Source organism: Gorilla gorilla, chromosome 1 (assembly GCF_029281585.2).
Source record: "Gorilla gorilla gorilla isolate KB3781 chromosome 1, NHGRI_mGorGor1-v2.1_pri, whole genome shotgun sequence".
Taxonomy (NCBI): Eukaryota; Metazoa; Chordata; class Mammalia; order Primates; family Hominidae; genus Gorilla; species Gorilla gorilla.
Window position 1 is genome coordinate 208879081 of NC_073224.2, and position 23178 is coordinate 208902258.

Here is a 23178-nt window from a genome sequence, read left to right on the forward strand (position 1 = left end):
CTCACTGCATCCTTGACCTCCAGGGCCTAAGCCAGTGAGAGTGGCAGGAGGCAGACAAATGCCTAGGCAGATAAGGGTGAGTCCCGGGTGAAACCCCACCTCCAAGCTGAAGACCGTTTAAAGCCTGAAGGCCAAGCTACAAGTTAAATCCTCCGACTGTATTGAGAACTTTCTTCCTGTTTGGTGTACTTTCCTCTGATTGGGCCCCACCCTTCACCTGTTTTACATATACCTACCCTTTCCTAATTGGTTTTTCTACACTGTTGTGCCCACCTTTGAGTGGTGTCTTTACTTGAACCTTTTTTGCATACTCACAAACCAGTCAGCACACACTCTCCATTCTAAGTCCATAAAGGGCCCCAGACCCAACCACCTGGGGGACTTGCCGGCTTTCAAGTAGGGTAGGGGAACCACCCCTCACATCCCCTCTGCTTAGAGCTTTCCTTTTGCTTAATAAATTCTACTCCACTCACTCTCCAGGGTCCATATTCCTAATTTTTCCTTTTTCTAGGTAAAGAACTCAGACCTAGCTGAGCTAAGGAGCAGAAAGACTGCAACGCCATCCTCCCACCTCAGCCTCCTGAGTAGCTGGGACCACGGGTGTGCACCACCATGCCTGGCTAATTTTTTTAATTTTAAAATTTTTTTGTAGAGATGGGGATCTCACTATGCTGCCCAAGCTGGTCTTGAACTCCTGAGCTCAAGCAATTGGGGATTACAGGCCATAAGCCACCATGCCCAGCCAGTTTTCTCATGGGAAATGGGAATAATAATTTGGTCCATGTCATAGATATTTTGGGAGTTTTAAATGAAATAATGACTATAAAAGTCTTTTTTGTTTGTTGTTTGTTTGTTTGTTTTTGACAGAGTCTTGCTCTGTCACCCAGGCTAGAGAGCAGTGGTGTGATCTCTGCTCACTGCAACCTCTGCCTCCCAGGTTCAAGAAATTCTCCTGCCTTAGCCTCCTCCGTAGCTGGAATTACAGGCATGCAGCACCACACCTGGCTATTTTTTTTATATTTTTAGTAGAGACAGGATTTTGCCACACTGGCAGGCTGGTCTTGAACTCCTGACCTCAAGTGATCCGCATGCCTTGGCATCCCAAAATGCTGGGATTACAGGCTAATTTTTGTACTTTTTAGTACAGAGTTCTGTCATATTGCCCAGGCTGATCTCAGACTCCTGAGCTCAAGCGATCTGCCTGCCTCCGCCTCCCAGAGTGCTGGGATTACAGGCGTGAACCACCGAGCCAGGCAATTATAGAAGTCTTAACACGGTGTGTGGCACAGGTGAACATTTGCTAAGGACAGTCTCTAGTGTTTATGGAGGCACTGCTCTGATAGGATTATTTGCGTGCTGAGCTGGTGCCTCAGGCCCTGGAAGGTAATTCTTTAAGGGAAATCTATGGATGAGTGTCAAGTATTCTGTTGGGATTGCATCATTTGACTGGATGGGGAGGCAGCTGAAGGTTGGTTCCACGTGGCTGTGGCTAAACTGACATTAGAATCTATACACCAGGCCTGGTGAGGTGGCTCACGCCTGTAATCCCAGCACTTTGGGAGGGCGAGGAGGGTAGATCACCTGAGGTCAGGAGTTCGAGACCAGCCTGGCCAACATAGTGAAACTCCATCTCTACTAAAAATACAAAAAATTAGCCTGGCATGGTGGCGGGTGCCTGTAATCCCAGCTACTCCGGAGGCTGAGGTAGGAGAATTGCCTCAACCCGGGAGGCGGAAGTTGAAGTGAGCCGAGGTCACGCCATTGCACTCCAGCCTGGGCAACAAGAGCAAAACTCCATCTCAAAAAAAAAAAAAAGAAAAAGAAAAAAAGAAAAAAAGAATCTCTACACCCGAATAATAAAAGCTAAAGTTAAAACTAAGGAGTGGCTGGATACGGTGGCTCATGCCTGTGATCCCAGCACTTTGGGAGGCTGAGGCGGGCGGATCACTTGAGGTCAGGAGTTCAAGACCAGCCTGGCCAACATGGTGAAACCCCGTCTCTACTAAAAATACAAAAATCAGTTGGGTGTGGTAGCGCAGGCCTGTAATCCCAGCTACTAGGAATACTGAGGCAGGAGAATTGCTTGAACCCAGGGGGCCGAGGTCACGCCACTGTACTCTAGCCTGGGCGACAGAGCGAGGCTCCTGCTCAAAACAAACAAACAAACAAAACCTAAGGAGTTAGTCGTGGATCTCAGAATGAAATCATGGAGCACAGAACGTGTGGTAAGGTTCTGAAAACTGAAATATTTGTAACTTTCTCATGTGTGCTCATTTGCTCAATTTCCTCCTGCAGGTTTTCCTATTATGGTTACCAGCACTTTGCAATGTCCTGGCCCCATGGGGCTAAATGCTTTATCAGCTTTATTTCATTCAGTGCTATTATATTAGACCCATGTTATAGGGGAGAAAATGGAGGCTCAGAGAGGTTAAGTAAATGATTTCTTGTCTGGCTCAAGAGCTAGATTTCCGAATACAACATCTTATGGGGTTGTTGAATTTGAATTTTGGGAGGCCGAGGCAGTAGGATTGCTTGAGCCCAGGAGTTTGAGGTTACAGTGAGCAGTAATCACCACTGAACTTCAGCCTGGGTGACAGAATGAGACCTCATTTCAAAAAAATAAAAGTGTCAACACTCAAATTCAACAACCCCATAAGGTGTTGTATTCGGAAATCCAGCTCTTGAGCCAGACCAGCCTGGGCAACATGGGGAAACCTCATCTCTATTCTTTAAAATAATAATAATAATAATAATTCTGTATCAGATACTTTTTTTTTTTTTTCCTTGAGAGGGAGTCTGGCTATATGGCCTAGGGTGGTCTCGAACTTCTGCGCTCAAAAGATCTTACTTCTTCAGTTTCTGGAATAACTGGGATTACTGATGTGAGTCACTGCGCCTGGCTGTATCAGACACTACCGTGTGCTAGTTAATTTAACCATCGTAACATGCAAGAAAAGTATAGATATCCTCATTTAACAGAGGAGGGAGCTGGACTCATGCTCTCAAGGTCACACGGCTAGAAAATAGCAAAGCTCACATCTTTAACTTCCAACTCATTCAGAGATTAAAATCTCTGTCTTCTATTTTTTTAAACAAAAGTAACATTCTGTTTTTTAAAGTAAAGATAGGCTGGGCGTGGTGGCTCATGCCTGTAATCCTGGCACTCTGGGATGCCGAGGCAGGCGGATCACTTGAGGTCAGGAGTTCAAGACTAGCCTGGCCAACGTGGCGAAACCCCATCTCTACTAAAAATAGGAAAACTAGCTGGGCATGGTGGTGCACACCTGTAATCCCAGCTACTCAGGAGGCTGAGGCAGGAGGATTGCTTAAACCTGGGAGGCAGAGGTTGCAGTGAGCCGAGATTGTGCCACTGCACTCCAGCCTGGGCGACAGAGCGAGACTCCGTCTCAAAAAAAATTAAAAAAAAAAAAAGATAATACATGCTCGAACAATGTAAACAACATGGATACCAATTTTCTTATACACTTGTAGAAACACTATGTTAATAATCATTTTAATTTTGGCCAGTGTGTTTAGTGGATGAAAATATTATACTTTAAAGTTGCATTTCTTTTATTAGTTATTTTTTCTCATCTTTTACAGCTCTGAGATTATATATATATATATATAATATATATGTATATATATAACTTTTTTTTTGAGACGGAAACTTGCTCTGTCGCCAGGCTGGAATCCAGTGTTGAGATCTCGTCACACTGCAACCTCCGCCTCCCAGGCTCAAGTGATTCTCCTGCCTCAGCCTCCCAAGTAGCTGGGACTACAAGTGCACACCACCATGCCCAGCTAATTTTTGTATTTTTAGTAGAGACAGGGTTTCACCATGTTGGTCAGGATGTTCTCGATCTCAGGACCTCATGATCCGCTTGCCTCGGCCTCCCAAATTGCTGGGATTACAGGCATGAGTCACCGTGCCCGGCCGATATATATTTCATATACCATAAAACTCACTATTTTATTTTATTTTATTTTATTTTATTTTTTTGAGACGGAGTCTGTCTCTTGTCACCCAGGCTGGAGTGCAATGGTGCAATCTCTACTCACTGCAACCTCTGCCTTCTGTGTTCAAGTGATTCTCCTGCCTCAGCCTCCCAAGTAGCTGGTATTACAGGCACCTGACACTACGCCCAGCTAATTTTTGTATTCTTAGTAGAGATGAGGTTTCACAATGTTGGCCAGGCTGGTCTTGAACTCCTGACCTCCAGTCGTCAGCCTGCCTCAGCCTCCCAAAGTTTTGGGATTACAGGCATGAGCCACCATACACGGCCTAAAATTCACTAATTTACTAGCCTGGGCAACACAGGGTGAACTCATCTCAAAACAAAAACAAAAACAAAAAAATTAGCTAAGTGTGGTGGTGCATGGCTGAAGTTCCAGCTTCTTGGGAGGCCAAGGTGAGAGGATCGCTTGGGCCCTGGAGTTCAAGCCTACAAGTGAGCCATGGTTACACCACTGCACTCTAACCTGGGAGACCCTGTCTTGAAAAACAAAAATAAAATACAAATTCACCATTTAAATCATAAAGTGTCTACTTTGGTGGTTTATGGTATACTCACAGTTTTGCAACCATCATTGCGCTCTAATTTTAAAAGATTTTCAACACTCCAAAAGGAGACCCCATACCCATTAGCAGTACCTTCCCATTTCTGCTCTTTCATCCCTCAACCCCAGGCTACTTTTATGTTTCTTGGCTGTATGTGATTTTGTTATGTTTGTTTATTTTGGATTTATTTTATTTCGAATTTATTTCTTTCCTTTTGACATGGAATCTCATTCTGTTTCCCAGGCAGTGCTTCATCTCGGCTCACTGCCACCTCCACCACCTGGGTTCAAGCGATTCTCTTGCCTCGGCCTCCAGAGTAACTGGGATTACAGGCGCCCATAACCACACTCGGCTAATTTTTGTAGTTTTAGTAGAGATGGGGTTTCACCATGTTGGCCAGGCTGGTCTCGAACTCCTGACCTCAAGTGATCTGCCTGCCTCGGCCTCCCAAAGTGTTCAGATTACAGGCATGAGCCGCTGCGCCCAGCCCATTTCGGATTTTTAGAAATTGATTACAGATTTTATTTATTTATTTATTTGATACAGGGCCTCTTTCTGTCTCCTAGGCTGGAATATAGTGGCCCAATCATAGCTCACTGCAGCTCAATTCCTGGGCTCAAGGGAATTCTCCTGCTTTAGCCTCCCAAGTAGCTAGGACTACAGATGTGTGCCACCATGCCCAGATAATTTTTAACTTTCTGTAGAGACGAGGCCTCACTATGTTGCCCAGCCTGGTCTCAAACTGCTGGCCTCAACCAATTCTACCACCTCTGCCTCCCAAAGTGCTGGGATTACAGGTGTGAGCCACCCCACCAGGACCCTGATGGGAGAAATTTTGCATTTATCATGATGATCAACCATTTCCTTACCATGTGTATTGCAAATATATATATGTATATATACGTATATATATGTTTATATATGTATATATGTGTATATATGTATATATGTGTATATATATGTGTATATATGTATATATGTGTATATATGTGTATCTATGTATATATGTGCATATATGTATATTTTTTTTCTTGAGACGGAGTCTCGCTCTGTCATCAGGCTGGAGTGCAGTGGCACAATATTGGCTCACTGCAACCTCTGCCTCCTGGGTTCAAGTGATTCTCCTGCCTCAGCCTCCCCAGTAGCTGGGACCACAGGCGCCCGCCACCACTCCCGACTAATTTTTTTGTATTTTTAGTAGAGACGGGGTTTCACCATGTTGGCCAGGATGGTCTTGATCTCCTGACCTCATGATCCACCCGCCTCGGCCTCCCAAAGTGCTGAGATTACAGGCGTGAGCCATCGCGCCTGGCCGTGTACTGTAAATATTTTTTATCCATTTGTTCTACTTTGTTGATGGCATCTCTTCTCGTACAGATGTTTATATTTCTTTCAATATTTTCTTTTATGATCTTTTGATTTTGATTCATGAGTATAAACATTTTCCCTCCTCCAATTATAGAGCTTCTCCCCATATCTTCTTCTGGTCTTTTACAGTATTGCGATTTGTCTGTTTTCAATCTTTTTTTTTTTTTTTTTTTTGAGACGGAGCCTCTCCGTGTCGCCCAGGCTCAAGTGCAGTGGCGCGATCTCTGCTCACTGCAAGCTCCGCCTCCCAGGTTCAGGCCATTCTCCTGCCTCAGTCTCCCGAGTAGCTGGGACTACAGGTGCCCGCCACCACGCCCGGCTAATTTTTTTGTATTTTTAGTAGACACAGGATTTCACCATGTTAGCCAGGATGGTCTCGATCTCATGATCTCGTGATCCGCCCGCCTCGGCCTGTCAAAGTCCTGGGATTACAGGCGTGAGCCACCGCGCCCGGCCTTCAATCTATTTTGAGTTTAGTTTGAGATAGTATGACTAAAGGCCGGTCGCAGTGGCTCACTCCTGTAATCCCAGGACTTTGGGAGGCTGAGGCTGGCGGATCTCCTGAAGTCAGGAGTTTGAGACCAGCCTGACCAACATGGAGAAACCCCGTCTCTACTAAAAATACAAAATTAGCCGGGGGTGGTAGTGCATGCCTGTAATCCCAGCTACTTGGGAGGCTGAGGCAGGAGAATCGCTTGAACTCAGGAGGCGGAGGTGGCAGTGAGCCGAGATCATGCCATTGCACTCCAGCCTGGGCAACAATGAACGAAACCCCGTCTCAAAAAATAATACTAAAAAAAGAGATAGTATGACTATATCTTAACAAATACTAGTGATTTGAAAAGTCACTTTCATCAAGTGGCCAAATTTCCATTGATATTCGAAACTGGATAGAATAACAGCTAACATTAACATTCAGTGCTTACAAGCAGGGCAGCTTCATGTTCTTAGTTTAATGTTGTGGTGTTGCCATCTTGAAATTCGTAATAATATTTGAACAAGGGACACCGCATTTTTCATTCTGCACCGCACCTCGTCCTGTATGGTGTGGGACCGCTTACCAGGCCCAGGCACTGTACTAAGCACTTAACATACATTATTCCACTTAATCCTCCAGGCCATTCTGTTAAGTGGGGGTTATTTTCTTCTTCATTGTACAAATGTGGAAATGGAGGCAGGTCGATTTAAATAAGGCCGCAGAGCTAGAAAGCTGCAGAGAAGGGGTTTGAACCCTGCACCTCTGGGGCCAGGGCAGTGCGGGTGGCCGTCCGCGAACCCTGCTGGCTGTGGTGCTCGGGGGCAAGCTTGCGAGGGCGCGGCGGGCGCGAGGAGCGCGTCCGAGACTCGGTGGAGCGTCACCGGCGCGACCCCGCGTGTCCAGCTCCAGGCCGTGTTCTCCCAGGTGCGGGCCGGCGGGACCCCGCCTTCGGCCCTGGCGGCGCGCGTTCGCCTAGCGGGCGGGCACTCGCGCGCAGCGTTTGTGTTGCCTGCGAGTTTCCCGAGTTCACACAGGCCCTGGGTTGGCATGGCAACCAGGCAACCTGTTCCAGAGCCGCCAGCCTTCTCCGCACATGCCGCTGCCACCGCCGGGGCCGGGGCCGGAGCCTATCCCAGGATGCACCGCGCCAGCCCAGTCCCCAGTGGGCCGCCATGTTGTCGGAGTGAAAGGTAAGGGGGAGCGAGAGCGCCGGAGAGAGAAGATCGGGGGGCTGAAATCCATCTTCATCCTACCGCTCCGCCCGTGAGTATCCGCACCCCACCGGCCCCAAACGCTGCTCCGGACCCCTAACGAGCAGATTGTCCCTTCATATTGGTGTTTGAGAGTGGTTGTGGGGGTGAGAAGGGCTTTGGAAAAGCCGCCGGGGCCCTGGCTGAGGCTTCTCACTCGCTGTTCCTCGTACATGTTTTGGAGTCAGCAGCAAGGCCCCTATTGTTATCAAAGGAGGGAGGGGGTGGGGAGCGGGGTCGAAGCTAGGAAAATGCTGGGGGTTTAGGCCCGAGCCCAGGGCGTAGACGTGCCTCTGCATTTTTGCCCGGCCCTGTTGGGAACCACCGAAGATTGATGTTGCCATTCGGGTTGCTTTTTTTGATGGGTTTGCGAAGCCCCGAGTCTTCTGTGTGGCCATGAAGTGTAATTCTGTGCCACCCCGATTTCTTCGACTTCTTGAGCTTCCGTGGCAGCGCCGGAGGAGGAGGAACAATAAATCGCTTTAGAAGCAGCCGTGGCCCTTGTCCATAGGCGAGATTCACCGTGGGGGAACTTTGCGAGCCTTAAATGTGGAGAAGTGGCGATCAGGAAGTTTCAGAATGCTTTTTAGGCTCCTGGGTCCTGTGGCCTTTTGTTTCCGTGTGAGCTTGTGTTTTTGGTGGGTTCTTCCTCTTTGAGCCTCCCGGTGTTGGTGTCTCTCTTCACTCAAAGAGGGGTTCACCCCTTGCTAGTAGGAAAATCTAGATACACAATACTAGTTTTAGTCCTCACAAACGTGCTTGGTAAACATAGATCATTTGTTTTACTTGTCAGTACCATTCCCACGTCAAGTGAGGAATACACTCCTGTAACTTTTCCCTCCTATGGCCCCCACCCCCGCTGAAAAAACAAAGCCAGAAACCCACACACAGCATTACCAGAGAAGGCTTTATTCTCCCGTAACTTAAAGGATTGTTACCTTTTATTGTTCAATTAAGAAAACACTGTTCTCAGCCCTCGATACCATTTTGCTCAATTCCTGTTATTACTGGGATTAATTAAGATTTTATGAAGCTTTTCCTGGGTTCTGTTTTAAAGTCAGTTAACTTCTGAAACAATAGGCTTAGCATTTTGTTTCTTGAAAGCACCTAAAAACTTGCTAAGACAGGCCCAACCCCAAGAAATGTGGCTTCCGATGCAGTTTTCGTAAGCAAAATAAACATTTTGACCCTTTGCTAATTTTAACTTTATAAAACACTGGGGGGCTGTTGATTCTTTATCTGGGCTCTTGGGAAACGCTCTCCGGATTCTGAACTTTGAGTTAGTGTTTTGCTTTAGCGACAATTGAATTCATTTTGTTCAAGGCCACGGCTTTTTGAAGTTGGAATTTGTTTAGTTTAGGTTTGAGATGAACTGTTTTAAGATAAATTTATGACCACAGAATGTTTGTTAAGTGTGGTAAAAATAAATACCTTTTAAACCACTAAGCATTTTAGTAAAAGGTGAGCCATGGAAATAAAGTAAACCGTGTTCCTTTGAATTCAACTCAATTAGTGATATTTTAAAAAACTTTGTAAACATTTGAAAGCTGTGAAAGAGTAGCTGGACTGAGCACTTCTAGTTGCTTAAAGTACTTATAAGGTGTCGTTTGTAAAAAAATCACATTTTAAATGCTACACGTAAGTTTTTAGTGAGCTTTTCTGATATTTAGGATACTGAGTTTTTAATTTTTGTGCCGTATTTGCCAAAATACTACAAAACTACCCAAGATAACATGTTAATTGCTTAGGTATTTGCTCACTTTGAAACGGTTCTGCCAGGTTTTCTCTGGTTTGAGAAACTGCCTTGCCTCTTTAGGTAAAGCAGGAAGTCTTAGGGCATACAGATAGCTTTACAAAAGCCAATTGTTTCGTTTGAACATTTTTATAGGAGGCTTTCCTTTCCCCCATTCCTTTTAGAATGAAGGTGTGTTTAGTGTGCGTCAGTGATAAACTCCTCTTTTATGTGGATATTCTTTGTTAGATAACTTTTTTCTTTTAAAAATTTTTATTTGTATAATTTATGAGGTACAAGTGTAATTTGTACATGCGTGTATTGCGTAGTGGTGAAGCCAGGGCTTTTTGTGTGTCCATCACTGGAATAACGTACATTGTCCTCCTTAGGTAATCTCTCATTATCCTTCTCTCAGCCTCCTAGATAACTATTTTGAGAAGGCTTTTATTTCAGAAAAGATTGCATTTGCTGTTTTAGGAATTCTGTTAGGGACAGGAGTTCCATTGCCTTAACTAGGGGTAACTAAATTCTAAGAGTCTTAAGCACGATGACTTTAAATTTACCAAAAACTTTTATATTTATCTCATTTTCATTAAGAAAAACCCAAAACATTGAGAGTCATAGAGGAAGGATTTCTTTCATTTTCTAGATGAGGAAACAGGTTGTTGGTTTAGTGAAAGAACTTGGGTTTTGGAACTCTTGGCCTGCTCTAGAACAAAGATTGTTAGGTCGAGATTTCCTTTTAGAACAGAATGGGACTGTCTAGTATTGGTACTAAGAGAGTAATGAATTCTTTAAAAAACCAAGCAGGGAGGCATTAGGCTGGTTTGCACTTTTGAAAGACCGATGGTGAAACCGGGCTATGACTTTTTGGTTTTGGTACTTGAGCATGGACTAGTGTCTAGGTTAGACTACTCCAGTACCCTGCTAAGGTTCTGATGGATTGGAATTCTTAACCTAGACTAGGCATTTCCAAATTAGGCTTTAAACAAATTACAAATTCCATTGTGTCTTCTTAGGCTGGCTTCAAAAACATGAATTTAGTTGTGAGAAGCAAATGCTACTTTATCAGAAGGTTTATTTATTCAACAGAGAGATAGTAGATTTGTTATTCATTTGTTTTTGAAGCATGACAGTGGGGGTTGGGAGAAGAGATAAAGCGTTTGTAGCAGTAGACTGTTAGGCTGATGGCTTTGAAAGTAGACCGTGGCTGTGGACAGGTGTGTCCTAATTGGTAACTGATTTATTTACTTTGTAGCTTTTTTTTTTTTTTTTTTTTTTTGAGATGGAGTCTCACTCTGTCGTCCAGGCTGGAGTGCAGTGGCTTGATCTCGGCTCACTGCAACCTCCGCCTCCTGGGTTCAAGCGATTCTTCTGCGTCAGCCTCCCGAGTAGCTGGGACTACAGGCACGTGCCACCACACCTGGCTACTTTTTGTATTTTTAGTAGAGACGGGGTTTCAGCATATTGGCCAGGCTGGTCTGGAATTCTGACCTGGAGATGCGCCTGCCTCCGCCTCCCAAAGTGCTGGGATTACAGGCGTAAACCACCGTGCCCGGACACTTTGTAGCATTTTTTAAAAGCATCCACAGGCTGGCAAGTGTTCTATCTTAAGTACAGATGCAGTTTTTGATTTTAAGGAACTTTAATGTTTCATAGTAACATTTGAGGGATTCTTTGTTGGTCTTCCAGAGGAGTAGAGGATACAAATGAGACATATTGTTGAGTTACTCCTGCAAGGGGTTAGTAGAAAGAAGTAAGCTTGGGAACGATTAGGGTTTGAATCCTTTCTTTGCTACTTGCTAGTTGAATGGCCTTGGAAACATCCCGTTTTCCTCCTGTACCTTAGTGTTTTCATTTGTAAAATAGAAATAATAATGGCTACCTTTCAATGCTTTTGTGATGAGACAATGTCTGCGATATATTCGTTACACTATTACCGTGTTGAAGCTTCTGTTTGTTTCTTTGTTTTTGAGACAGGAACTCACTCTGTCGCCCAAGCGGGTGTGCAGCCTCCCGCTCCTGGGCTCAAATGATCCTCCCACCTCAGCCTCCCCAGTAGCTGGGACTATAGGCACATGCCACCATGCCTGGCTGATTATTTTTAGTAGAGATAGGTCTTGCTATGTTGCCCAGGCTGGTCTTGAACTCCTGGGCTCAAGCTGTCTGCCCACCTCAGCCTCCCAAAGTGCTGGGATTGTAGGTATGAGCCACCACACCCAGCTGAGGCTTCTGGTTTGTATAGTGAGGCTTTCTTTTTTTTTTTATAATTAAAAAAAATTATTTTATTTATTTATTTATTTTGAGACAGAGTCTCACTCTGTCGCCCGGCTGGAGCACAGTGGTGCGACCTCTGCCTCCCTGGTTCAAGTGATTCTCCTGCCTCAGCCTCCCAAGTAGCTGGGATTACAGGCGCGTGCCACCAAGCCTGGCTAATTTCTGTGTTTTCAGTAGAGTCGGGGTTTCACCATATAGCCAGGATGGTCTCGATCTCCTGACCTCATGATCCACCCGCCTCGGCCTCCCAAAGTGCTAGGATTACAGGCATGAGCCACCGTGCGCAACCTCCATTGGCCTTCTTAGAGCCTTATTTTTTAATAAAATAATAGAGATGGGGGTCTCACTGTGTTGCCTAGGCTGGTCTTCAGCTTCTGGCTCAAGCGATTCTGCCTGTCTAAGTCTCCGAAGGTGCTGGGATGACAGGAGTGAGCCACTGTGCCCAGCCTGTAGTGAGGCTTTCTACACTAATATGAAGTGTTTAAATTTGGTTTGGTCTCATCCTGTTTATAGTAGTTGAAGTACTAATGGCATAATGTGATTACAGTTAATAGTTGTAAGTTACTGGTAAAAATATTAATGCTTTTAAAAATCAGTGACAACTGAGGAGAGGGCTTAGGCTAAAAGCATTCTGCTGCTGTTCTTGGTCAGAGGGTTTTATTGTTTCTTTAAGAAATATCCTATCAATATATTGGAGGTTTTATTTATTTATTTATTTATTTATTTATTTTTTTTTTTTTACTGAAACAGAGTCTCGATTTGTCGCCCAGGCTGGAGTGCATTGGTGCGATCTTGGCTCACTGCAACCTCTGCCTCCCGGGTTCAAACGATTCTCCTGCCTCAGCTTCCCAAGTAGTTGGGATTAAAAGTGTGCACCACCACACCCAGTTAATTTTTGTATTTCCAGTAGAGATGGGGTTTCATAATGTTGGCCAGGCTGGTCTCGAACTCCTGACCTCAAGTGATACACCCGCCTTGGCCTCCGAAGTGTTGGGATTATAGGCGTGAGCCACCTCGCCTGGCCAATATGTTGGACACTTTAAGGGATCCTTTCAAATTACACAATCTGAGCCATTGCTCCTTATACATGGGTTTAGGCTTTTGTTTAGTTATTAGCATATGTCTGCTCCAGCTGTAAAGTTGTGATTTATTGATTGATTGATTGATTGATTTTTTGAGAGAGAGTCTCGCTCTGTCGCCCAGGTTGGAGTACAGTGGCATGATCTTGGCTCACTGCAACCTTTGCCTCCTGGATTCAAGCCATTCTCCTGCCTCAGCCTCCCGAGTAGCTGGGATTACAGGTGCCCAGCACCATACCTGGCTAATTTTTATATTTTTAGTAGAGATGGGGTTTCACCATGTTGGCCAGGCTGGTCTTGAACTCCTGACGTCAGGTGATCCACCCACTTTGGCCTCCCAAAGTGCTGGGATTACAGGCATGAGCCACCACACCCGGCCGAAGTTGTGATAGTTTTAAAAAGGCTTTTGGGGCTGGGCGCGGTGGCTCACGCCTGTAATCCCAGCACTTCCGGAGGCTGAGGCGGGTAGATCACCTGAGGTCGGGAGTTCGAGACCAGCCTGGCCAACATGGTGAAACCCCGTCTCTACTAAAAATACAAAAAATTAGCCGCCCGTGGTGGTGGGCGCCTGTAGTACCAGCTACTCGGGAGGCTGAGGCAGGAGAGTCGCTTGAATCTAGGAGGCGGAGGCTGTAGTGAGCCGAGATCGCGTCATTGCACCCTAGCCTGGGCAACAGGGGCAAAACTCTGTCTCAAAAAAAAAAAAAAGCTTTTGTTCATTTAAAAACTGTCAGTTGGTTTGAGGTATAAGTAAGTTGGGTAGACTGATAGAAGTCTAATTCTGTATTGCTATGTGTTGGTTAACAACATAAACTTCTCTGAAGTGGTAGTATTGAGTTCTGATCCCAATACCTTGCCAGAGTGCATGCCACCAACGACATTTATTTATTGTAAAAGACATGGGGTTCATATTTTTATCTTAGTGTGTTTTATGTTTCAAAAGATGGAAATATTAAATATTTGTAACCTGTTTGTCTTTAGGTGTTGGTGGAATGAGCGTTGCATGTGTCTTGAAGAGAAAAGCAGTGCTTTGGCAGGACTCTTTCAGCCCCCACCTGAAACATCACCCTCAAGAACCAGCTAATCCCAACATGCCTGTTGTTTTGACATCTGGAACAGGGTCGCAAGCGCAGCCACAACCAGCTGCAAATCAGGCTCTTGCAGCTGGGACTCACTCCAGCCCTGTCCCAGGATCTATAGGAGTTGCAGGCCGTTCCCAGGACGACGCTATGGTGGACTACTTCTTTCAGAGGCAGCATGGTGAGCAGCTTGGGGGAGGAGGAAGTGGAGGAGGCGGCTATAATAATAGCAAACATCGATGGCCTACTGGGGATAACATTCATGCAGAACATCAGGTAAAAAAAAGTTCACTATTTCAGCTTTGACATTCCTTCATAATCACTGTCCACTTAGGATATCTGCTTTCAGTGAATGTCTTTAAAAACTTAAATTGCTGATTTCATTTGGTACAAACAGTTACTTGTTTTAAAGGTTGATCATTGTAATACTGTTACTGGGTCATTTATCATTCTGGTGCTAAATAGTAAGTAGCCAATTCATTCATTCATTCATTCATTTGAGACAGAGTCTCGCTCTGTCACCCAGGCTGGAGTGTAGTCGCCTGATCTCGGCTTGATCTCGGCTCACTGCAGCTGCTGCCTCCCAGGTTCAAGCAGTTCTCCTGCCTCAGCCTCCTGAGTAGCTGGGACTACAGGTGTGCACCACCACGCCTGGCTGATTATGTATTTTCAGTAGAAACAGGGTTTCACCATGTTGGCCAGGCTGGCCTCGAACTCCTGACCTCAAGTGATCAGCACTTTGTGCTGGGGTTACAGTTGTGAGCCACCCACGCCCGGCCTATAGAATGCATTTTTTTTTTTTTTTTTTTTTTTTAAGACGGAGTCTCACTCTGTTGCCCAGGCTGGAGTGCAGTGGCGCGATCTCTGCTCATTGCAAGCTCCGCCTCCCAGGTTCACGCCATTCTCCTGCCTCAGCCTCCCGAGTAGCTGGGACTACAGGTGCCCGCCACCATGCCTGGCTAATTTTTTGTATTTTTTTTGGTAGAGACGGGGTTTCACTTGTTAGCCAGGATGGTCTCTATCTCCTGACCTCGTTCGTGATCCACCCATCTCGGCCTCCCAAAGTGCTGGGATTACAGGCGTGAGCCACTGCGCCCGGCCTACAACGCATTTTTAAGAACACTTTTTTTGGAACAAAGGATACTTTTTTTACTATTGACATAAGAACTGCTAGGGTTGTTTATAGGACAGATACATATTTTTGAATCTTTTCTCTTGGGTGTGGGTGACTTGATTTTAAGATGTTGTAGTTGAAAGTAGGGGGAAGTTGATAACATCAGCTGCTCAAGTGAAATTTATTTGAAATGGGACTGATACATTGTGTCAGAGAGAAGTGGTTGTGGCTTTTAGGTTTTAACCACCTTTGTCCTCTTGTTATTGTTTAATTTTTAATTTTAACATGTTCAGTCTTACTAATCTAAAACCATAGTGGGAATCATAGCATATTTTACTGAGAAGAGAGGTTAGCCTTATCCATGTTTCCTGATTTCTTGATAATGACCAACCAAAAGATTAGAGTGTTTTGATCAGGGTATTCTTTGAAATTGGGTATAGGTTGAATTTGGAAAGGTTCATTTTGTGTCACCCGTCAGTACTGATTAGCGAGAACTGACATTTTTCATTAGGCTTCTAGTGCTTCTGTTTTACTTCAGAAAAAATCAGGTACAAACATACCTGCAAGTCTGATTTTATTATACTTCCTCTGATCCCCCCAAAAGTGAACCATAGTTTTTTTTTTTGAGATGGAGTCTCGCTCTGTCGCCCAGGCTGGAGTGCAGTGGCACAATCTCAGCTCACTGCAACCTCCCCCTCCCAGGTTCAAGCAATTCTCCTGCCTTACCCTCCTGAGTAGCTGGGATTACAGGCACCCATCTCCATGCCTGGCTAATTTTTGTATTTTTAGCAGAGAGAGGGTTTCACCATGTTGACCAGGCTGGTCTTGAACTCCTGACCTCGAGTGATCCACCTGCCTCAGCCTCCCAAAGTGCTGGGATTACAGGTGTGAGCCACCATGCCCAGCCTTTTTTTTTTCTTTTTCTTTTTCTTTTTTTTTTTTTTTTTTTGAGACAAGGTCTGGCTCTGTCATCTAGGCTGGAGTGTGGTGATATGATATTGGCTCACTGCAACCACGGTCTCCCTGGTTCAAGCGATCCTCCCACCTCAGTCTCCTGAGTAGCTGGGACTACAGGTGTGCAACACTACACCCGGCTACTTTTGTATTTTTTGTAGAGACGGGGTTTTGCCATGTTGGCCAGGCTCTACTTTGAGCCCAGGTTCAAAGTGATCCACCTGCCTTGGACTCCCAGAGTGCTGGGATTGCAAGTGTGAGCCACTGCATCTGACCAGTTCTTTACCATAGTAGAAACAAAGACAGGCTGGGTGCAGTGGCTCATGCCTGTAATCCCAGCACTTTGGGAGGCCGAGGTGGGTGGATCACCTGAGGTAAGGAGTTCGAGACCAGCCTGACCAACATGGTGAAACCCTGTCTCTACTAAAAATGCAGAAATTAGCCAGGTGTGGTGGTGCATGCCTGTAATCCCAGCTACTTGGAAGGCTGAGGCAGGAGAGTCACTTGAACCTGGGACAGGGAGTTTGCAGTGAGCTGAGATCTTGCCATTGCACTCCAGCCTAGGCAATGGGTGAAACTCCATCTCAAAAAAATAAAGTAAAAAATTAGCTGGGCGTGGGGGCACATGCCTGTGTTTCCAGCTGCTTGGGAGGCTGAGGTGGAAGGATTGCTTGAGCCTGGGTGGCAGAAGTTGCAGTGAACAGAGATCATGCCACTGCACTTCAGCCTGGGCAACAGAGTGGGACCCTGTCTCAAAAAAAAAAAAGAAAAAAAGAAAAAGAAGGTTTTCAGCTGTAAGGCTGAAAGAAGGCTCACGCCTGCAATCCCAACACTTTGGGAGGTCAAGGCAGGTGGATCACCTGAGGTCAGGAGTTCAAGACCAGCCTGGCCAACATGGTGAAACCCCGTCTCTACTAATAATACAAAAAAATTAGCCTGGCATGGTGGTGCACACCTGTAATCCCAGCTCCTCGGGAGGCTGAGGCAGGAGAATCGCTTGAACCCGGGAGGTGGAGGTTGCAGTGAGCAGAGATCACACCATTGCACTCCAGCCTGAGTGACAAGAGCGAAACTCTGTCTCCAAAAAAAGAAAAAAGAAAGATTTTCTCTTTCTTTGGGATGAAGATATGCACAGAATTTGGTGATTGAATTAGAAATCTTATATCCTGGAAAGATGAAGTAATGGAGGAAAAGTACAGAGTGCCTCTGGTTTGGGACACAGTGATTACATTTGATAGGACACCTGTTGAGTTTGAGGTAGAAGCAGAATATCTAGGTGTATACTGTAGGCAGCTGTACCTGTAGCAGGAGATCAAGGTAGGAGGTATTTGATTTGGGTGGCATCTGTGTAGTGGGGCAAAAACAAACCCTGTAATCTCTGTACTATTTGGCTAAATGTTATTTAAAAATCATAAACATTGGTTTTTAAAAATCTGTAATAAAGATCTATAAGATCTTTCGTTGTGTTTCCTAATGATAGACTGATGGGTGGAAGCTGAAAGGAGAGTCAAGGTGCCTGGCAGGTTCTTTGCTAGGTGAGCAAATCAAACTCTAGGTCAGTCCTTGGCAGAGCTCTAAGATCTGATTATTGCTGTGCAAGTTAAGAAGCGTTTATTGAAGGCTTACTCAGGCCTCTGTCTTACACTGAGCCCTATCATAAGGAATCACATCTGACTTACTGAGCAGTTTTATCCAGGTCAGTTAGCAAACTTGAGTTAATAATAGTAAATAGCAAAACCTGTTTCCCACTCAGGTGGCCTAAACCAGTGACCTTGGAATTGGCATTCATCATTACAACACAATTCTTTGGGCTGGACACATGAAATAATGAACAACGTTGGGGAACTCAGGGTAGTTGGTATGTTGCAGTTGTGGACCACCCACAGGTTACTTTTCTGTAGTCATTATAGTGTATTGTACTGGTTTTAGTGTTGTTCTCACCTTCTGGACTGAACTATTCTAGATCAGAGACTTGTGTTTTTCATGCCCCTTTTCCAGGAGGTATTATGAAACTTTCGTGTTGATTGAATGAGGGAAGACGAGAGGTTCTTCAGTTTTGCGCTCAGGTAAAGGAGTGGGTCTTACAGCTCAGTCATCCTGCTGGGAAACACATGGCAACAGGTAGAGGCCACTTGATAGGCAGCTGTGCTGAGGGTAGTATAATTGAAGAGCAAAGGGGCACATCTCTAGGTGGAGAGTCTCTGCCCTTATTAGCCACTGTTACGGATAGGAGGTGTAAGAGGGTGCCTGATCTGTCATGTGGGTCAGAGTGAAAAAGAGGTTGAGAACCACTGATGATAATGGAAACATTTATATGTTCTAGGCATTGGGCTATTGTATTTCCTATATATAATCCTTACAGCAATCCTATGAAGGAGATAAATACGCTTTTTTGAAAAGTGAGAAACTGAGGCTTTGTTACCAGGTAATACCTGGTTTTTGAAATCAGTCTTTGATTCCAGTGTCCACATTCTAGATCTATTTCTGCTTCCCTAGGCAAGATAAACCAGACAAAACTATGCAACCAAGTGGCACATTAGAGGGCCAAAGAATTGTTTTGCCATAATTTTGCTTGAAGTTTAGAGACTGTAAACTTAATAATGAGATGAATACAAATGTTGACCATTCTCCTATAATTGCAGGAGTACTTGCCCCCAACTCCTAAAAGCAGTAATGGTAAAGTCCATTTTTCTTCAGTTCTGTTTTTTATTAACATATGTGTTCTAAGTGGTAATGTGGATGGAAAATTATCTCTGTAGAGACGGAGTGACTCAATATAAAGTGATCCTATTGCCAGCTCATTCTACCCTACCACTGGGCCTTTTTTTTTTTTTTTTTTTTTAGTGGCCCTTTGGCATAATGGAACAAAGTTTGAGATCGAATTGGCAGGATGCTTTCACTAGTGAACTAGCGAAGTAAAGAATATCACAGGCTGTGATGCCAGTAGCATTGGAGGGCGGGGAACTCTTTGTCATGCCAGGTACTTTATTTCTCTCATAATTACTCCCATTTAAGAGCAATTGCTTTTACACTTTTTTCTTTTTATTTATTGAGACAGGGTTTCACTCGTGTTGCCGAGGCTGGAGTGCAATGGGCACCATCTAGGCTCACTGCAACCTCTGCCTCCCCGGCTCAAGCGATTCTTCTGCCTTAGCCTCCCTATCCTGGGACCACAGGCACACGTCACAACGCCTAGCTCATCTTTGTATTTTTTGTAGAGGTGGAGTTTTGCCATGCTCAGGCTGGTCTCAAACTCCTTTTTTTTTTTTTTTTTTTGAAATAAAGTCTTGCTCTGTAGTCCAGGCTGGAGTGCAGTGACGCGATCTCAGCTCACTGCAACCTCCGCCTCCTGGGTTCAAGTGATTCTCCTGCCTCAGTCTCCCCAGTAGCTGGGACTACAAGTGTGCACCACCACGCCTGGCTAATTTTGTATTTTTAGTAGAGACAAGGTTTCACCATGTTGGCCAGGCTAGTTTCGAACTCCTAACCTCAGGTGATCCACCTGCCTCGGCCTCCCAAAGTGCTGGGGTTATAGGCATGAGCCACCGTTCCTGGGCCACTTGTATACTTACATTAAAAAGTTTTTCATTTTTTGGCTGGACGCAGTGGCTCACACCTGTAATCGCAGCACTTTGGGAGGCCGAGGAGGGTGGATGGTTTGAGCCCCCAGGAGTTCAAGAGCAGCCTGGACAACATGGTGAGATCATGTCTCTACAAAATATACAGAAATTAGCCAGGCATGGTGGCGCTGTGCCTGTGGTCCCAGCTACTTGGAGGGCTGAGGTAGGAGGATCACTTGAGCCCAGGAGACGTAGGCTGCAGTGAGCCGAGATTGTGCCACTGCACTCCATTTTGGGTGACAGAGTTGAGACCCTGTCTCAAAAAAAAAAGGCTTTTATTTCTCAAAAAAAAAAAAAAAAAAGGCCTCCCAAAGTTCTGGGATTACAGGCGTGAGCCACTGCGCCCGGCAGAGAGCCCTCATTTTTGGGCCAAATTGAGGTCTTTGGAGGGAAGTGAGGGAAAGAAGTCTCATGAAAAAAAATTTTTTTTTTTTTTTGCCTGTAAAATTATACCCATAGTATACAATTAAGATAATGTGGACTGGGCGTGGTGGCTCAGGCCTGTACTCCCAGCACTTTGGGAGGCTGAGGCAGGTGGATCACGAGGTCAGGCGTTTGAGACCAGCCAACATGGTGAAACCCCGTCTCTACTAAAAATACAAAAATTAGCCAGGTGTGGTGGCGTGTGCCTGTAATCCCAGCTACTCAGGAGAGGCAGGAAAATCGCTTGAATCGGGGGCAGAGGTTGCAGTGAGCCGAGATCCCGCCACTGCATTCCAGCCTGGGTGACAGAGGGAGACTCTGTCTCAAAAAAAAAATAAAATAAAATAAAGGATGATGGATATTGGGCCAGGCGTGGTGGCTTATGCCTCTAATCCCAGCACTTTTGGAGGCCGAGGTGGGCGGATCACTTGAGGCCAGGAGTTCGAGACTAACCTGGGCAACATGATGAAACCCCGTGTCTACTAAAAATACAAAAATTAGCCGGGCGTCGTGGCGTGTTACTGTAATTCCAGCTGCTCGAGAGGCTGAGGCATGAGAATTGCTCTAACCCGGGAAGCAGGGCAGAGGTTGCAGTGAGCTGAGATCGCACAACTGCCCTCCAGCCTGGGCGACAGAGCAAGGCTCTCTCTCTCAAAAAAAAAAAAAAAAGATAATGGATATGGAGCAAAATACTAGAAAACAAAGCTGGGTACATTGGCTCCTGCCTCTAATCCCAGATACTCAGGAGGCTGGGTCAGGAGGGTTGCTTGAGGCCAGGAGTTTGAGACCAGCCTGGGCAATATAGTGAGACACTGTATCTACAATAAAAAGGAAAAAAATTAGCTGGGCATGGTGGCATATGCCTGTAGTCCTACTCAAGGGAGGATCACTTGAGCCCAGGGAGTTCAGGCACTCCAGCCTGTGTGACAGTGAGATCCTGTCTCTTTGAAAAAAAAAAAAAATGAAAAAAAGGAAATTTAAAAAACAAATGCTAGGAAACACTAGACACATCTTCCCACCCAAATGAGTTATGTATTTGAAAATGTTACTTATTTTGGGCCGGGCACGGTGGCTCACGCCTGTAATCCCAGCACTTTGGGAGGCCGAGGCAGGCGGATCACGAGATCAGGAGATGGAGACCATCCTGGCTAACACGGTGAAACCCTGTGTCTACTAAAAATATGAAAAATTAGCCGGGCGTGGTGGTGGGCACCTGTAGTCCCAGCTACTTGGGAGTCTGAGGCAGGAGAATGGCATGAACCCGGGAAGTGGAGCTTGCAGTGAGCCAAGATCACACCACTGCCCTCCAGCCTGGGTGACAGAGCAAGACTCCGTCTCCAAAGAAAAAAAAAGTTACTTATTTTGACAGTAATTTTTATACCTTTAGATTTTTTTCTTTCCTGAATAACATTGAAAATTTCATTACTAAAAGCCTAAGGTCAAGTCTTTGACTTGAGAGTGTTTTATTCTTGTATTGTGAAATCTGTTTTCTCTGTAAACTGCTGTGGGATAGATAAACTGGTTGATGAAATAGGGCAAAAAAATTAAAGTCGATTGGTTGAACTGTAGCCTCTGTACTGGATTATGAGGGACAGAGGTAGAAGCTTTGCCCTGGGGGAAGGGAAATTTGGAGGACAGTTCCACAGAGCTTACCCACTTTGCTTGCACTCTTTTAGCACTAGGATATATCAGTATCCACCATAGATTGACAGCCTATAGGAGATAATTCCAGAGAACCAGGCAAAAAAATCAGTGGATGAGGCCAGGTGCAGTGGCTCATACCTATAATCCCAGCACTTTGGGAGGCCAAGGCAGGCAGATCACCTGAGGTCAGGAGTTGGAGACCAGCCTGACCAACATGGAGAAACCCCATCTCTACTAAAAATACAAAATTAGTGGGGCGTGGTGGCGCACGCCTGTAATCCCAGCTACTTGGGTGGCTGAGGCAGGAGAATTGCTTGAACCTGGGAGGCAGAGTTTGCGGTGAGCTGAGATTGTGCCATTGCACTCCACTCTGGGCAACAAGAGCGAAATGCCATCCCAAAAAAAAAAAAAAAATTCAGTGGATGAATATATTTTGACTCCACTTGTACTTTCTTTTTCTTTCACTTGGTGTGGCCATCTTACAGTGATATTCTGATACCCACCCCTGACGTGTCAACCAGTCTTACTCTTCAGTGCTGTTAGTCTTTTTTTGAAGGGTTTTAAAAATTTTATTTTTATTATATATTTAAAAAGAGCTATCATGGTTTCTTTCATTGGGGTGGATGCCTTGGATAATCCATTCAAGGAAGATCACTTCATCCAACTTAATGCAGCCCAATTTAATGAAACCCATTTTCTTCGCTTACTGACAGAAACGCTGGTGGGGCATATTGAGGCCGTAATTTGGATCAGATCTTGCTGGTCTGAGCATACGCAACAAGAGAGAGAACCCTGGCTGAATTTTTGCGAGTGGCTCCAGTAGAGCTGCTGGTGACCCATCTTGCTCTCAGGAGTGCAGTGAGACAAAAGGAAAGAGCTCCAGTTAATTTTTATACCTTGTAATTAACAGGGACTACTGTGTTAAACTGGGAGGGAGCCCAAGTATTTCCCAAACTGGGGAGTCTTGACATTCCCTAGAAATGTCTTTCTGTTGTACCTGCTGATGGACTCTCTTAGACAGTGAATCTTGTCTTCCTGGGTGGATTGCCTTAGCATTTGTGCTAGTAGCATTTGGTTAACATGTTAAAGCTGAATAATCCATCTTTCATATTTTGTTTCTCTTACACATGTACTCTTAGAGCCTTTTCATTATGCTCAGAATTCACAAGGCTTAACATTATGTGTTTGGTCAAAGGAATCATCAGCAGGCCTTCTTCAACTATAACTTTTTCTTTTTTTTTGAGACAGAGTCTCACTTTGTCACCCACTGGCACTATCTAGGCTCACTGAAACCTCTGCCTCCTTTGTTCAAGCGATCTGGTGCCTCAGCCTCCTGAGTAGCTGGGATTACAGGGGTGTACCACCATGCCTGGCTAATTTTTGTATTTTTAGTAGAGACAGGGTTTCACCATGTTGTCCAGGCTGGTTTTAAACTCCTGGTCTCAAGCAGTCCTTGCACCTTGGCCTCCCAAAGTACTGGGATTAAAAGTGTGAGCCACGTACCTGGCCTGACTATAATTTTAACCTAGCCTGATTATAACTTTAAGAATTACCTTGTTCCAGTGTAAACAAAAGAAGTTCGGCTGGTCGCGATTGGCT

The 23178-nt window shown here is 45.2% G+C and overlaps 1 protein-coding gene across 43 annotated transcripts in view; it reads left to right on the plus strand.

The window, feature by feature from the left end:
* The first annotated feature begins 7648 nt into the window (after positions 1 to 7648).
* The window catches only part of PUM1 (pumilio RNA binding family member 1), a 134654-nt gene continuing 119124 nt past the window's right edge, over positions 7649 to 23178 (plus strand). For 37 of the 43 annotated variants that reach the window (XM_055389979.2, XM_063700904.1, XM_055389985.2 and 34 more), the window contains exon 1: positions 13727 to 14100. In XM_055389979.2, coding sequence (XP_055245954.1) covers positions 13738 to 14100 — 363 coding nt within the window. In that variant the 5' untranslated portion in view covers positions 13727 to 13737. Of the gene's footprint in view, positions 7671 to 13726; positions 14101 to 16927; positions 17959 to 23178 lie in introns of those variants that run through there. The other 6 variants (XM_055390015.2, XM_055390071.2, XM_055390180.2 and 3 more) reach the window with 3 other exon arrangements.